This window comes from Danio aesculapii, chromosome 2 (genome assembly GCF_903798145.1).
Source record: "Danio aesculapii chromosome 2, fDanAes4.1, whole genome shotgun sequence".
Lineage (NCBI taxonomy): Eukaryota > Metazoa > Chordata > Actinopteri > Cypriniformes > Danionidae > Danio > Danio aesculapii.
In genome coordinates this window covers 1,531,373-1,549,737 of record NC_079436.1, presented here as the reverse complement: position 1 = coordinate 1,549,737, position 18,365 = coordinate 1,531,373, and the positions used below count along the sequence as shown (strand labels likewise).

Sequence of the window (18,365 nt, the reverse complement as noted above, 5' to 3'; positions counted from 1 at the left end):
GAAAAGCTGAAATCCTGTTGGAGGGAATGCATGGCAGCTTTATACAATGAGGGATTGTTTTTAACCAAAGACCACCATTGGCTGTATCAGGGGTCAAAGTTATTCAGTGTAAGAGGATAAAGTATAAAAGCCCAAAAACTCAAGACTGCAGGAAAAAGCGTCGACAGAAACAGCTGAAATCACAGATCTTCAGTGAATACAGCAGTCATGGTCAGCCGGTGAGTGACTCTTATTATTATTATTATTGTTATTATTATTATTATTATTATTATTATTATTATTATTATTATTATTGTATCTATTATTCTTTTGCATTAAAATATTTGGACTCAAGTCAGAATTATTAGCCCTCCTGTTATATTTAATTTAATTTAAAAGTTCTGTTTAAGGGAGACTAGGTTTTTTTCCAATACATTTCTAAACACAAAGGGCTCTATTTTAACGATCTAGGCACAAAGTCTAAAGCTCATGGCACAAAAGCACTAAGAACATGTCTGAATCCACTTTTGCTATTTTAAGGATGGATAAACACGCTCTGCGCCCCGACGCATGGTCTAACAGGGTTGAGCTTATTGAGTTCTGGGTGTGTTTTGAGCATAACGTGCATTAAACCAATCAGAGTCTCATCTCTCATTCCCTTTAAGAGTCAGTTGTGTCGCTCCATGGTGCATTTGCTATTTACATGGCGACTTTATAAGTGTAACAACTGAACGCTTAACTAGAGAGAACACAGTTAAACAGAGCATCTGCAGGGCGAGGATAAAGAACGAGCCTCCTCCATTCAGCCTCTTTACTTTCTCTTTACGTTTTACTTTACTCCTTTACTTTAGTGGAGTAAGGAAACGGTGGAGACTCACTCCACTGAACACATCCATTAGCCCACATATTTAATTTCCTTTGTTAAGCGCAAAGATTTGATTAAAACTATTTCTAAATTCAGTTCTAATCTCCAGCAAAGGAATAAATGAACAATAATAATGAAGTGTGGTCAAAACACTGAGTTATATCCAAACACACGTCCTGTTCTGATGCCCCATATGGTGATGCAGACGTCTCCAAAACCCCACAGCTGGACAAATCTAGACTTGTGTTTATTAAAACAAATATAAATCTGCAGATAATCAATAATACTGCTAATAATAATCACATAATACAGATGCAGATCGTCATGAATAAACTGAAAAAGCCCCCCGAGGTGAAGAAGGCATGGAGGCAGTGGTGTTTATATTGATGTAGAAAATCATCATTTCTGGATCATTTTAATCCTTTAATTGTTTTCATCTGTAAAGATATTTGTGTATTGCTGTTCATCCTGTGTGTATTCAGCAGTGTGTAAGCGTTTGGACCTGCATAGGCGCATAACTAACGCGCTCTGCTGGACCTTAGAGCAGCTTTTAGTTAGTCAATGGTGCGCTCTATTTCAGTCTCTCAAAATAGCAACGTGCCAACATTGCGCCTTAACACACCTCCTTTATAGACCAGCACACACATGAGTCCACAAAGTGGCGCAAATGGATTTGCTATTTAAACAATGTGACGCGAAACATGAAAATTACTGTTGCGCTGGTCTGAAAATAGCAACTAATCGCTCCAAACACGTTTTGCGCCGGGTGTATAATAGTTTTAATAACTCATCTCTAATAACTGATTTCTTTTCTCTTTGTCATGATGACAGTAAATAATATTAGACTAGATATTCATCAAGACACTAGTATTCAGCTTAAAGTGACATTTAAAGGCTTAACTAGGGTAATTAGGGTAAAGTTAGGGTAATTAGGCAAGTCATTGTATAACAGTGGTTTGTTCTGGAGACAATCCAAAACTAATATTGCTGAAGGGGGCTAATAATATTGACCTTAAAATGGGTTTAAAAAAATTAAAAACTGTTTTTATTCTAGCCGAAATAAAACAAATAAGACTTTCTCCAGAAAAAATATTATAGAAAATACTGTGAGAAATTCCTGAATCTGTTTAACATCATTTGGGAAATATTTGAAAAAGAATGAATATTTCACAGACAGGCTAATAATTTTGCCCTCCACTGTATATGACATGCATTCTGCCCGCTTTTATATTTATAGTTAATAAATTTCTTCTCCTTTTCAGTTTTGAACACCCTGCTGGAGGCTATAAGAAGATCTTCGAGACGGTGGAGGAGATGAACGAACCTCTTCCAGCAACCGTCACTGGTGTTTTATTCATTCTCTACACTTTTTGACATATTTACTGATGAGAGAAAAGGAGGGAAAAGTGCCTGTGCATGTTTGATTAAGAATAATCAATGCTGTACATTTTTGTTTACATTTTATATTTTACATTTATTCACTTTTATTATTATTATTATTATTATTATTATTATTTACAATTTTATATATTTTTCTTTTTTTATTATTGGACAAGCAATCCTTAAAAAAAGCATATATATATATATATATATATATATGTTATAAAAGCAAAATATATATATGTAATTATAAGCAAATTATATTAAAAATATATTTTAAAATATATTAAATAGTGTTTTTTAAAAATAATTCTAATGTTTCTAATTTAATGTTTTTATAAATAAATTTTTATATATATTTTTTTTTTCATTTATTTATAATTCAATTTTCACTCATTCATTTTCTTTTATAATTCAATTAAAATATATATATTTATAGATGTATCTAATTTCGACAGAATTGTTGAAATTTTTACTTTATGATTTATTTATATATTTATTTTTATTTATATATGTAATTATTTATTTATTTATTTTTATTTATATATGTAATTATTTATTTATTTTTATTTATATATGTAATTATTTATTTATTTTTATTTATATATGTAATTATTTATTTATTTATTTTTATTTATATATATGTAATTATTTATTTATTTTTATTTATATATGTAATTATTTATTTATTTATTTTTATTTATATATATATGTAATTTATTTATTTATTTTTATTTATATATGTAATTATTTATTTATTTTTATTTATATATGTAATTATTTATTTATTTATTTTATTTATATATGTAATTATTTATTTATTTTTATTTATATATGTAATTATTTATTTATTTTTATTTATATATGTAATTATTTATTTATTTATTTTTATTTATATATGTAATTATTTATTTATTTATTTTTATTTATATATGTAATTTATTTATTTATTTTTATTTATATATGTAATTATTTATTTATTTATTTTTATTTATATATGTAATTATTTATTTATTTTTATTTATATATGTAATTATTTATTTATTTATTTTTATTTATATATGTAATTATTTATTTATTTTTATTTATATATGTAATTAATTATTTATTTATTTTTATTTATATATGTAATTATTTATTTATATATTTTTTCTAGCTATATTTGATTTAACCCTAGTATCGTAAATTGAAACATAAAAAAAGTCATGCACATTTATTTATTTATTTAATATTATTGCTATTATAAGGACAAGAAGACTGAAATGTACAACAAAACACATCCTAAGTAACATATTTCATTTTCGCAGAACTGTAGACAGCGCCCTGTAGTGGATTTGTAATCTGAAACCTGCAATGAAATAGCAACTCATTTTGCGTTTCGCCAAAATTTCGCCTGATGAAAAGGGTTTTGTTTTTCAGGACGCATCCCGTCCTTTATAAAGGGCAGTCTGCTGCGTTTGGGTCCCGGCCTGTTTGAGGCAGGAGCTGAGCCGTTTTACCATCTGTTTGACGGGCAGGCGCTCATGCACAAGTTTGACTTCAGCAACGGACAGGTCACTTATTTCCGCAAGTATGTACAGTGGCAACACTTTTTCTTGAAGGGGTGTTCATAAGGCTGTCATGAAACCTTCATAATCATGATTTTTAATGCATATATATATATATATATATATATATATATATATATGTCCCACCAGTGTCGATATACAGCCATTTCACACTGCTACTCATGTGATATTGCATTTATACACCAGTTCAATGTCATAATCGTGTGTATAAAAAGAAAATCAAATGTCACAGAGAGCCTCAAAAACTTTTGTATTAGGAACTACTTTCTTCCGCCGTTCATTCACATCTGCAGCTGACATCAGAACAGCAACCAATTCACCAACATCACTGTAGAGCTAGTGTTTGAATGATTCTCTAGCGTAATGTCTAAAGTGATGACAAAACAGCTGATTTTGCTCACATGTTAAGATTATAAGGCTGAACAGCATGAAATGCCATCAGTCTACAGAGATTTCCCAATATTTCTCCGTTACAATCAGGAGATCACAATAATTAAGCCCGACAAAGCCAAAGAAAACTCTATTAGATTACTATGGTATAATCTGAAAAATACTAAATACGAAAGGGAGAGATTGACTAAGAACGTCACTTACCTCTTCTATAATGGTTTGATCAGCTGTAGTCTGAAATTTACGCTGAGCTTTTCTCCCCTAAGGACGTATTATGCTGTCTCTGTCGCCATCTTGTGGCAGAACGTCAACCATCTTTGCTCTGCTCAGTGTGACAGGCTGATCTGCGCTGTCTCTTCAAAATTATAAATATTTAAAATAGCGCCATCCTTATAAATAAACTGCATGGTTGCAATCTAAACAACTACATTCTCGCCTAAAAAAGCCTCAAATGTACATTATGTTGTCCATCAGCAGCAATATTTGACAAACTCTAGTGAGTTTAGTCCTCTCCTTGTCACTCTGTGGGCGGAGTAATACACCACATGGGTGAAGAGGCTGTACTGCCCAATTCACATGGGGCATCATCATCAACACTTCCATTCACTTTGAAAGGGTGACGTCAAGCGTCGTCGAACTGCGTTGTGAATCCTTCGGCGCTGCTTCAGAGGCGTTGCCCACAGTAGAAGTTGGAAATGTCTAACCTTTTCAAGTGCCAATGGAAGCGTCAGCCAATCAGATCACTTTATGCAAATACCCCAGCTCAGACAGTATCCGATTTCGGACTAATTTCATTGGCTGACTCTGATATGACGATCGCGTCAGCTCCAGCTTCAGACAAGCGTTGATGCTGAAGCCCCATGTGAATTGGGCATGCAAGTGCTGCTATTGCAGATTATCGCACGGCTATCAGAACTGTTGTATATGTATATAAACACAGCTATATGTGTACAGAAAATATGTTTTTTAAATATAATCCTGCGCTTGACTAATGTGTGGAAAAAGGTGGAATAGACTTACACAACACTTATTATCCGTCTTCACAGGTTTGTGAAAACAGATGCGTATGTGCGCGCCGTAACAGAGAAACGGGTGGTCATCACGGAGTTCGGGACCTGTGCGTATCCAGATCCCTGCAAGAACATCTTCTCCAGGTTTGACTGAATAAATCTGATGTTGTAGATCACATAATGCTTAATGATAGAGAGGGGGGGGGGGGGGGTGCAGTGTTTCTTCATGTATGCTTATGAAAATACAGTTATTCATTGTTAGCTGATGTTTACTCATAATGCATTAACTAATGTTAACAAACATGAATTTGGATGTTAATAATGCATTAGTAAATGTTGAACTGTGATTAATAAATGATCTATGTATTGTTTATAATTAGATCATGTTGACAAAATAAAACATTATAATAGTCTGACCCACTACAGTATAGGTGAATATTCTCACTATTAACTAGTCTCTAATTACCTGGATGCTATGAAGATATTAACTGTTTATTAGTAGCCACATAGCAAAATTTCTCTGGCCCAGATCTGGCCCACATGCCGCAGTGAATTACGGGACATGATTGATCCAAGTCTGGCTTCCATACAAGGGCCAAACATGGACCACATCTGGGCCAAGTGTCAGCCAAGTTAATAAACCAGGACCAGACGGAATCTGTGGAGAATTTTGCTACAAATCTGCGGATTTCTGCTGAATTATATTGGGAGTATCATAACTAAAACCTTAATATGTGAAATAAAAAGTAATGCATTGTTAACTTTTATTAAATGTTTAAAATGCAAATCCAATTAGATTCACTTTATTTGGTAAACAAAGCAAGTCTCTCCTATAATATCTCTACTAAAAGACTAAAATATTACTGTACACACTGTATTGTACATAAATCAGATGAACATTTTCATATTAGTCAATAATATTACTGTAAATATCTTAAAAACTGCATAAATTTAGATTTACACACATTTACTCAAGTAAATAAACAGAATTAATGATGGGCTCAAAATCTGCAGAATTACAGATTCTGTGTGGGCCATACCTGGGCCTGAACTGGGCCAGATATATTGGTGTGTCACGACTGCAGTGAATTTGATAAACTGTGCTTTTTCTCGAAGTGATCTGATTGGTAGAATTGTTTCTTAACTCAAAACTACTTTAAAAGTGGTTCAAGATAGGCCAAACTTACTCGACCCACATATACACTTTTAACATCTGGTGCAAATACTACACTTGATATCAGGCCCAAGTCTTTTGCGCCACCTTAAAGACGTGCCCCCTCTGCCAAACCTGGGCCATGTTTGACCCAAACTCTGTATGCCAGTGCCAGATGGCCTGCTGTGCCAGCTTAATGCCAATGCCAATGCCAATGGGTACTTATGAAGCACATATTCTGCATGATCTACATCTCTAATCCTTAACCCAACTATACCTTAATGACTATTACGAAGAAGCTAGTTAAGAGTTTATTAAAAAAATACTATAATCAATCATTTTATTAAAGTTGTACTAGTTAATGCATTTACTAACATGACCACACAATGAACAACACATTTATTACAGAGTTTCCTGATGTTAGCTACTGAAAATACAGTTGATCATTGTTCATGCTAACTCATGGTGCATTAACGTTTAGAAGCGTGAATATTGATTTTAATAATGCATTATTAAATGTTGAGCTGTGATTATTATTAAAAATTGCTGCACTAGTATTGTTAATAATTAGTTCATTAACTGATGAAACCTTATTGTAAAGTGCGAGCATTTCTTTTGCAGGTTCTTCTCGTATTTTAAAGGCGTTGAGGTGACGGACAACTGCCTGGTGAACGTTTATCCTATTGGGGAGGACTTTTATGCCGTCACAGAGACTAATTACATCACTAAAGTTAACGTGGACACTTTGGAAACACTGAAAAAGGTACAACAGAGATTTTACACGCAGTTGAAGTCAGAATTATTCACCCTCCTTTGAATTTATTGTTGTTCAATTATTTCCCAAATGATGTTGAACAGATTCAGGAAATTTTCACAGTATTTTCTATAATATTTTTTCTTCTGGAGAAAGTCTTATTTGTTTTATTTTGGCTAGAATAAAAGCAGTTCCTAATTTATTTAAACCCATTTTAAGGTCAATATTATTAGCCCCCTTCAGCAATATTAGTTTTGGATTCTCTCCAGAACAAACCACTGTTATACAATGACTTGCCTAATTACCCTAACTTTACCCTAATTAACCTAGTTAAGCCTTTAAATGTCACTTTAAGCTGAATACTAGTGTCTTGAAATAAATATTATTTACTATCATCATAGCAAAGATAAAATAAATCAGTTATTAAAAATGAGTCATTAATCAATTCATTTTAATTCCTCTGTTTAACAAGAGAAGATTTTATTCAACACATTTCTAACCATACCAGCTTTAATAACTCATTTCTAATTATTTGTTTTTCCTATTATAGATATCAATCTTTAATAACCCCCACTTGATGATCCCTGCAGGTTGATATGTGTAATTATGTAAACATCAATGGAGTCACGGCGCATCCTCACATCGAGAGAGACGGGACGGTCTACAACATTGGAAACTGCATGGGCAAAGGAGCGTCGCTGGCCTACAATATCGTCCGAATCCCTCCTACACAAAAGGGTAAGCAGTCCAGCATTTTAAAGGGCACCTATTATGCAAAAAAAACACTTTTATAATGGGTAGTGTGTCCGCAGTGTGTGAATATAGCCGTCTTCTAATGGTAAACATCAATTAATTGTATTTGATATAATCAGACTTGATTAAAAACAGAAACACTTTGATTCCATTTGTACGTGTCATCAGAAGGGGAAAGCCCCGCCCACTAGTGACCGTCTCTCCCTCATTAGCATAAACAGCAGCCCTGAGTGAGAAGCAGCCGTCTGTCCATTAGCGTGTTTGAGCTGCTAAAGATAATGTCAGCATAGACTAAGAGGATTAAAGATGTGGAGCACACACTGACACTGAAGGCTAGTGCTGTTTTACTGATCCACAGGCATCTGTAGCTCCGCCCTCTTCAGAAAAAGAGCACAATCTCATTTGCATTTAAAGCGACAGTCACCAAAACACCACAAACAGGATCAAAGCATATAAGGGTCAGTTTCAGAAAGCTATAAACATTATCTGTGTGCTATTTTGAGCTGAAACGTCACACACACACACTGTTGAGACATCAGAGATGCATTTTACATCTGGTAAAAAGTGTCAGTATAGGCCTCCTTTAAACCAACAAACAAACTAAAAACACCCTGCTGCAATCTTTCAGACAAATCTGACCCCATTGAAAAGTCCAAGGTGGTGGTGCAGTTCCCAAGTGCTGAGAGGTTCAAGCCATCCTATGTGCACAGGTAACATTCATTAAAAAGTCAATGATTATTAATTGTGACAGAGATCACAAAGCCTTAAGTCTCATATTGCATAGGGTTTATAGGGGGGAATAGCTGACAATACTTGTCATTATTGACTTTCTTTTATGCCAGAAATGATTGGAATATTAATTAAAGATGCTCCATGAAGATATTCTGCGCAATTTCTTCTGTAAATATATTAAAACTCATTCATTTTCTTTCGGTTTAGTCCCTTTATTGATCAGGAGTCACCACGCCAGCTTATCCAGCATATGTTTTACACAGCGGATTCCCTTCCAGCTTCAACACAGACAGTTCTTGGAAACACCCATACACACCCATTCACACACACACTCCTACACTACGGTCAACTTAGTTCATCAATTCCCCTAAAGCGCATGTGTTTGGACTGTGGGGGAAACCGGAGCACCCGGAGGAAACCCACGCCAACACGGGGAGAACATGCAAACTCCACATAGAAATGACAACTGGCCCAGCTGGGACTCAATCCAGTGACCTTCTTGCTGTGAGGTGACAGTGCTAACCACTGAGCCACCGTGTCACCATCAAAACTTAATTTTTGTTTAGTAATGTGCCTTGCCAAGCAATTAATTCACATGATTTTCTCAATATTTTGACTATTTTTGAACCCTTAGATTCCAGGTTTTTAAATAATTGTATGTCCGTCAAACACTGTCCAGTCCTCAAAAACTAAGGCAAGCGTTTGCATTCAGATAATATACAAATAATTTACCTTATGGGTGTTATTGTGGTGCAGAATCATAAGTAGTGATTAATTAGGACGTAACATGTAGGACTAAAACATATGGACTAAACATAGGACCACAGTGGCTTAGTGGTTCACACTGTGGCATCACAGCAAGAAGGTCGCTGGTTCGAGTCCCCAGTTGGCGTTTCTGTGTGGAGTTTGCATGTTTTCTCCATGTAGGCATGGGTTTCCCCCACAGTCCAAACACATGTGCTATAGGGGAATTGATAAACTAAACTGGCTGTAATGTATGAGTGTGTATTTGAATGTGAGTGTGTATGAGTGTTTCCCAGTACTAGGTTGCGGCTGGAAGGGCATCCACTGCATAAACAATATGCTGGAATAGTTGGTGGTTCATTCCGCTGTGCTGACCCCTGATAAATAAGGGTCTAACCTGAAATGAATGAATGAATAATCACAGGACTGAATGTGTGTATAACATAATTAAACATCACAGCAAATGTTTCAGATATTATATAAGCATGTCTAGTGTTGTTTATTAGCAATATTATCACAGTATATCAGTATAGGGAATATATTCACCCTATAATGACTAATAAACTCATTTATACTTTGTTCAACAGTTAATATATTAACACCAAATTCTCCCACCATATGTTCTTGTAGTTTTGGGATGACGGAGAATTACTTTGTCTTTGTGGAGACACCTGTGAAAATCAACCTGCTGAAGTTTCTGAGCGCCTGGAGCATCAGAGGATCCAACTATATGGACTGCTTCGAGTCGGATGAAGAGAAAGGCGTAGGTTCCTCATTATCTCACACTCATTTTACATTCATTTCAGCACTATGGTGTTACTTTGAAGCGTGTTTTAAACATTAGACAGATTGACCGAACTTTAGGAGACTTTAAATGTTTATCTTCAAGTAATAGTTGAATAGTATTTAATATTTATTTATAAAGCGCATTTAAAAGCAACACAGGGTTGATCATAGTGCTGTGCAAATAGCATAGATGCAATAAAAAATAAATGATATGCATGCTAAGAATCCATACATTATACTCAAATAGGTAAATCAGACTCCCACATTAAAAAGATATTTCTGCTGGAGAAGAAATTGACTTTCTTTTGTGCGTGTGTGTGTGTTTGTGTGTTTGTGTGTGTGTGTGTGTGTGTGTAGAAGTCAATGGTTGCCATTAACCATTAATAATATTTAGTTTCAGCAGTTTTGCAATCATTTTTAACAGATTTTAAGTGTAGAAACCCATGTATGGAGGTATTATTGGGTGTTATTATTAGCATATCCATTAATTAGTACAAAGTAGTGAAATATATAACATCTTAATAGAACATTTGTGTCAGTAAACATTTTAGTTGTACAATATATTTAGCATATTTCTGAATTTCATGAACATGTTGAATGTGGGCTTATGAAATTGATCACTTTTTCATTTGAAAACATATGCACGTCAGATAAATGTGTACATTTATACTGTATATACCTCTCCAAGTATTATTTGTGTTGTTTTCTTATAAATCTAAAGGATAAATCTAATGGTAAACATGTTTTAATTGTATTGTTTATAATCAGACTCGATGAAAGCAGTCTGCGGAAACACTTTGATTGGCGTTCTCCCTTTGTATGACGTCATCAGAGGAGGAAAGCCCCGCCTACTAGTGACCATCTCTCCCTCATTAACATAAACAGTCATTAGAGTTTTGAATCTGCCATTATGCTGATGCACAGGCGTTTGTAGCTCCGCCCTCTTCTGAAAAGAGCACTATCTCATTTGCATTTAAAGTGACAGTCACCAAAATGTCTCAGTTTGACTGAAAAGGGTCAGTTTCAGAGAGCTAGAAAACTATCTGTGAGGTATATTCACTACACACTCTAGAGACATCAGAGACGATCTTGTAAGAAGTGGTATAATAGGTCACCAAGTCTTCAAGTGTTGTTTGTGGTGTTTGTTTTAAATCTGGGGTGTCGCAGTGGCGCAGTAGGTAGTGCTGTCGCCTCACAGCAAGAAGGTCACTGGGTCGAGCCTCGGCTGGGTTAGTTGGCGTTTCTGTGTGGAGTTTGCATGTTCTCCCTGCGTTCATGTGGGTTTCCTCCTCCGGGTGCTCCGGTTTCCCCCACAGTCCAGTGTGGTACAGGTGAATTGGGTAGGCTAAATTGTCCATAGTGTATATGTGTGAATGAATGTGTGTGGATGTTTCCCAGAGATGTTTCCCAGAGCTGGAAGGGCATCCACTGCGTAAAAAACGTGCTGGATAAGTTGGCGGTTCATTCCACTGTGGCGACCCCGGATTGATAAAAAAACTAAACCGAAAAGAAAATGATTGTTATAAATCTACACGGATTATTGAATGCATATGAAGTTTAATCATCTATGAATCTGTTCATTTCTGCAGACCTGGATACACATTGCGAGGAAACACCCAGGAGAGTACATTGACTATAAGTTCAGGACCTCAGCGATGGGTCTTTTCCATCACATCAACTGCTATGAAGATTCAGGGTTCATCGTGTTTGACCTGTGTGCCTGGAAAGGGTATTAAAAAACATTCCCTTCCCTCTTTGTTAAGATAAGTGCTTGCAAACAATTCATTTTTCTTTGGCTTAGTCCTTTATTCATCAGGGGTCGCCACAGCAGAATGAACTGCCAACTATTCCAGCATATATTTTGAAAAGCGGATGCCCTTCCGGCCTACAACCTAGTACTGGGAAACACCCATACACACTGATTCGCACACACTCATACACTACAGCCAATTTAGTTCATCAATTCCCCTATAGCGCAGCTGGGTCTCAAACCACGGACCTTCTTGCTGTGAGGCCACAATGCTACCCATTGAGGGACTAAGCTGAAGGAAAATGAATTTAACACAGGAACATTTACTATATCCTAAAATAGTATAGTACTTAAAAATACTCTAAAATACTATAGTAATTTTTCCCATATGATATGGATATTATTATTCATAAGGCACTATTTTTTCCTTTTCAGCTTTGAGTTTGTCTACAACTATCTGTGGCTGGCAAACCTCCGTGCCAACTGGGAAGAGGTTAAAAGAAATGCCATGATCGCCCCGCAGCCCGAAGTCAGGAGATACGTCATTCCTCTGGATCCCTTCAGGGTAAATAAATAAATAAATAAAAACATTTTAGACTAGTGATGGGAGAAATGAAGCTTTTCAAAGCTTCGAATCATTTGAACCAACTGATTTGCAAAATGATTCATTATTTTGAATCGTTCATTCTAGAGACACTTGCTGGTGTAAATACAAAACTCTTTATTAGTGTCATTGAACACACAACTGATATTGAAAGTGTAGTCTATAAATGCACTTATTTAATAATCTAATGTGATTACATTGCAAAAATAATCTTACCAAGAGTTTTTGTCTTGTTTCTAGTCCAAATATCAAAAAATTATTAAAGCTTAATATTAAAAAGCAAAATAAAATGCCAAAATTAAGTGAGTTTTTACTTGAAACAAGCTAAATAATCTGTCAAAATGGGTGAGCTAAATAATCTTATGTCAAAAGGAAAAACAAGATTAAGATTATAATCTTATATTTACCCTATCGGCAGATTATTTAGCATGTTTTAATGAAAAACTCACTTTATTTTAGCATTTTAATTTTTTAAAACAAGACACTATTTTTTCTTTTCTAAAAATGCATCTTGTTTTTAGAATTGTTAGATATTTGGACTAGAAAGAAGACTAAATATTATGTAAACATGAAGTGTCTGAATAATATGAGTTCCTTTATACATTTTCAAGGCTTATATATATATATATATATATATATATATATATATATATATATATATATATATATATATATATATATATATATATATATATATATATATATATATACTTACTATAAATTACTTACTATTAATAATTACTATTATTAACTATTATTCCTTTGCATTTGACATATGTCTCATTAAAACATCTACAAACTTATAAAACTGATCTGAGATCAGATAAAAATTAGAAAACTTGTTGAGCGATTCACCACTGGGGGGCGATCTGAATAAATTCATGTGATTCAAATGGATTTTTGGTATTACACAGATCGCCCCCTAGAGGAGAACCATTGTATTTTATAAACGTTTTGTATGGAGCCAGAGCAGTGTCAAAAATAATACATTTACAAAATATAATTAATTCATCCACAACAGAACTCACATCCTGCCAAAAAAAAATCCAGTTCGTAAACTCAAAACACATTAATGCACAATTCCAATTCACTTGAACGTTATTTCGTAAATGTATTTCTGAGACTGATCTGACTCCATAGTTTTGAAACACTAATGATGCAGCAAAGTCTCGTTTACTGAAATCACATGATCTTATATATTTGATACGTTCTTCGAAACCACTGATTTAAAATAAAAGATCTGTAAAGGTTTCATGAAGCCTTGTTTCGAAAGCAGTCGTCACTACTTTATACTGATAAGCTTTAAGATGAACTGGTGTTTCTTGGTGGCTGTTGTCTTCCAGGAGGAGCAGGGCAAAAACTTGATCTCTCTGCCCTACACCACAGCCACTGCAACAATGCGTGCGGACGGGACCATCTGGCTCGAACCCGAGGTGCTTTTCTCTGGCCCACGTCAAGGTGCGATGAGGTTTTAATCGTTATTTAAGTACGTTTTTGTATAAGATGAAACTCAACAAAGATTCTTTCCATTGGCATTGATGAACAACTTTAGACAAAACTGTACAAAAGCGTGGCAAAGATTTTTTAGATAATATTTTGCACATTATAGTTGCATAGAACTAGAAAGAGTTGTAACATTTTGCTGATAATAAGTCATCGGATTTCAACTTGGTTATTTATGAAGCAAGGTTATAGAAGGATAAACACATCAGCATAAGTTCATGTAATTATAGTGCATAAGTATGCAATTTGGGATGCAGGATAAGATATAAATGGTTCTTTTAAGGAAGCAAAATGGTTCTTTTATGGCATTTAAGAGTGAATTTCGTGATTTTCTGACTGCTTATTAACATTTATCTTCTGTTTTACATCTTAAAGCTTTCGAGTTTCCTCAGATCAACTACAAAATGGTCAATGCGAAGAATTACACATATGCCTATGGACTGGGACTCAACCATTTCGTCCCTGACAGGGTAAAAAACCCACATCATCTATTCAGTATGGTATATTAAGTGTTTAAGTATGTGTTTTCAGGCTGTATTTGGTGCTTTATAGATTTGCAAGCTGAATGTGAGGACTAAGGAGACCTGGGTATGGCAGGAGCCTGACTCGTACCCTTCGGAGCCGCTGTTTGTACAGACTCCTGACGGAGTGGATGAGGACGATGGTCAGTTCATTATAATATACTGTAACCCTGTTTGGATCCCCAGAGCACAAAACCAGTGTTATGTTGTGTTGAGCGAGTCTCGAGTAAATAACTCACTGATTCAAATGATCCATTCAGAGTGAGTCTTCAGTAAACAACTTACTGATTCAAATGATTCATTCAGAGTGAGTCTCCTGTAAACAATTCACTGATTCAAATGATCCATTCTGAGTGAGTCTTCAGTAAACAACTCACTGGTTCAAATGATCCATTCAGAGTGAGTCTCCTGTAAACAATTCACTGATTCAAATGATCCATTCAGAGTGAGTCTCCTGTAAACAATTCACTGATTCAAATGATCCATACAGAGTGAGTCTCCTGTAAACAAGTCTCTGATTCAAATGATTCATTCAGAGTGAGTCTCCCGTAAACAACTTACTGATTCAAATGATCCTTTCAGAGTGAGTCTTCAGTAAACAAGTCTCTGATTCAAATGATTCATTCAGAGTGAGTCTCCCGTAAACAACTGACTGATTCAAAAGATCTGTTCAAAGTGAGTCTTGAGTAAACAACTTAATGATTTGAATGATTTGTTCAAGGTAAGTCTCCAATAAACAACTCACTGATTCAAACAATTAATTCAGAGTGAATCTCCAGTAACTGATTCATTGATTCACATGATCCATCCAGTGTGAGTCTCGAGTAAACAACTCTCTAATTCAAATGATCTTTTCAGGGCATTTCTCCAGTAAACAACTCACTGATTCAATTGATCAATTTAGAGTGAGTCTCCAGTAAACAACTCACTGATTCAATTGATCAATTTAGAGTGAGTCTCCAGTAAACAACTCACTGATTCAATTGATCAATTTAGAGTGAGTCTCCAGTAAACAACTCACTGATTCAATTGATCAATTTAGAGTAAGTCTCCAGTAAACAATTCACTGATTCAAATGATCCATTCAGTGTGAGTCTCCCATAAATAGTTCACTGATTCAAATGATCCATTCAAAGTGAGACTCCCGTAAACAACTCACTGATTCAAATGAACCATTCAGAGTGAGTCTTCAGTAAACAACTCACTGATTCAGATTATCCATTCAGAGTGAGTCTCTCGTAAATAATTCACTGATTCAAATGATCCATTCAGAGTGAGTCTCCTGCAAACAACTCACTGATTCGAATGATACATTCAGAGTGAGTCCTTAGTAAACAACTCACTGATTCAAATTATACAATCAGAGTGAGACTCCCGTAAACAACTCACTGATTCAAATAATCCGTTCAGAGTGAGTCACTAGTAAACAACTCACTGATTCAAATGATCCATTCAGAACGAGTCTCGAGTAAATAACTCACTGATTCAAATATTCCACTCACAGTGAGTGTCTAGTAAACAACTCACTGATTCAAATGATCCATTCAGAGAGAGTCGCTAGTAAACAACTCACTGGTTCAAACAATCCATTCAGAACGAATCTCGAGTAAATAACCTACTGATTCAAATGATTCATTCAGAGTGAGTTTCCAGTAAACAACTCACTGAGTCAAATGATCCATTCAGAGTGAGTCTCCTGTAACCAACTCACTGTTTCACATTATTTGTTCAAAGTGATTCTCCAGTAAACAACTGACTTGTTCAAATGAATCTCCAGTAAACGATTCACTAATTTTACAAACAGATCTGAATGGGATTCCGTGTGTGAAACGAATGTTCAATATCCATTAGTAATTATCCACCACTGTGCACAAGGTCACATATGACCAAATCTGAATTATTGTAGAGCATTTATTAGTGTTTTATAATGTGCTTAACAGGTATCCTCATGACAATCGTGGTGTCTCCTGGAGCCCAGAGACCAACATACTGCCTGATCCTGAATGCTAAGGATCTGTCGGAGATCGCCAGAGCAGAAGTGGAAATCCTGACTCCGGTCACTTTCCATGGGATGTACAAACCATAAACCCACTGAAAACACTGCCACTGATCCTGACTGACTGTAAACACTGTAAACAATAAAGCTATTATACTGTACATTTCTGATCTGATTTAATTACATTGTGCACATGATCCCCACATGACACAATACTACAGCGTTTTTGATCTATACTATAGTAAAGTGTATTATATTGATTATATAACTTTGTTAAAGGGCACCTATTTTAACAAGATGTAAGATAAGCCTGTCTCCAGAATGTGTCTGAAAAGTTTCAGCTCAAAATACCTGTCAGATGATTTATTATAGCCTCCAGAATCTGCCCATTCTGGTGTCTGAATACAGTCTAGCTGTTTTTTTTGTAGCCTGTGGCTTTAAATGCAAATGAGCTGTTTCTCCCCGCCCACTGTTCCCATGTGCGTGTCTGCTTCTCCTACATCAGATAAAGCTGAAGCCAGGGGCGTAGCAGACATTTTAAAAGTGGGGGGGGACGGCTGTATGAGATCATATGTTCATATAATTATTATTCACCTGTTTCTAAATGGTCTGTCTCTAAAAGTGAGGGGGACGAATCCCCCCGTTCCCCCCGGTTGCTACGCCCCTGGCTGAAGCTGACATACAGCTCATTAGTATCAGTTAAGAATATCGGTTTTACTGTCAGAACAGATATTTTAATCACAGTTTCTTTGCAGAAGATGTTCTGTGGACATGTGTATATGTAACAGAGGCCAGCTAGTAAGTGCTGTGCAGGTAAACCTCACTCATCTGACCTCTAAAGGTGCTCTAGCGAGACACTAGAGGCCATGGTCTTTAGCCTCCTTGTTAGAGCAACCGTCTCCCATGCGGAAGGTCGCCGGTCCGATACCAGATACCGGCGGGGTTACATATACATGTTATTATGGAGACATGGTGGCTGTCAATCAATTAGGTAAGTGGGGAAAACACCTCCGCCAGGTTGTGGTGTGCCTCAAAATCACTGGGATTTGGGTCCTATTTTAACTTCAGGATTTTTAAAAAAACAGACTTGTTGTCTTTATATCACTCTAGTATGACGGTGTATACACTATACCTACACACAGTTCTGTCCAAGCAACTTACAAAAGATGATTGTCACCATAGGCGCCCTAATGAATGCTCCAGCATACTGTACACTCAAATAAATGAGGTTTGCTTTTTGTACGAATAAGTATTTAAAATGAGCTGAATCAACACAATTCTCAGGGTTTTTTGGGGACAACTTGATTGTTTTATGTTCAATTCTCTTCAATTTGTATTAAACTAATAAGTTAACTTAATTTCTTCATGTTGTTTCAACACAAATGTGTGGAACTACAAATTGTGAGGGACCTGGCCTTTTACATGTACAGTACCTGTATATAGTGAACTCTCAAACTGATAAATACTGCAATACTTCAGTTTACAATTTACAAAATTATCTTTTATTCAATAGTATCTTCTTATTTATTTTTTAGGAAAGGCCCAATTAAAGTACATACCATTTCATAACATGAACAGTTATTTAATACACCAGTGATAAGCCATGTTTACCTGTTTTCATTTGTGAAATTACAAAATATTCTATTACAATTTTTAAAAAGTGTGAAGCAATAAAGACCTTTAATCTATTTGGAAAATATATAAATAATTGGTGAATGAAAAAATCAATTACTAGTCGATGCCCGCCATTAGTTTAATCCGTGTTGTATATTTAAATGTACCACAGACACACATTGTTTCATATCGCCTCCTTGTGGACACATTAAGCAGTAAAGAGAAGAAAAAAACCTTCAAAGCTTATGTTAGCTCTATGCACA

General features: G+C 35.2%; 1 protein-coding gene across 1 annotated transcript; it reads left to right on the top strand.

Annotated features, from left to right (window-relative positions):
• Positions 1–207: 207 nt before the first annotated feature.
• On the top strand, positions 208–16,587 carry rpe65a (retinoid isomerohydrolase RPE65 a). The gene is made up of 14 exons (XM_056465515.1): positions 208–218; positions 2,107–2,189; positions 3,644–3,794; positions 5,229–5,336; positions 6,967–7,108; positions 7,690–7,837; positions 8,481–8,562; positions 9,959–10,091; positions 11,704–11,843; positions 12,300–12,429; positions 13,812–13,926; positions 14,347–14,441; positions 14,524–14,635; positions 16,433–16,587. Exons 1-14 carry the CDS (start codon positions 208–210, stop codon positions 16,576–16,578), a joined length of 1,596 nt encoding a protein of 531 aa, XP_056321490.1. The 3' UTR covers positions 16,579–16,587.
• The last annotated feature ends 1,778 nt before the right edge of the window (positions 16,588–18,365 follow it).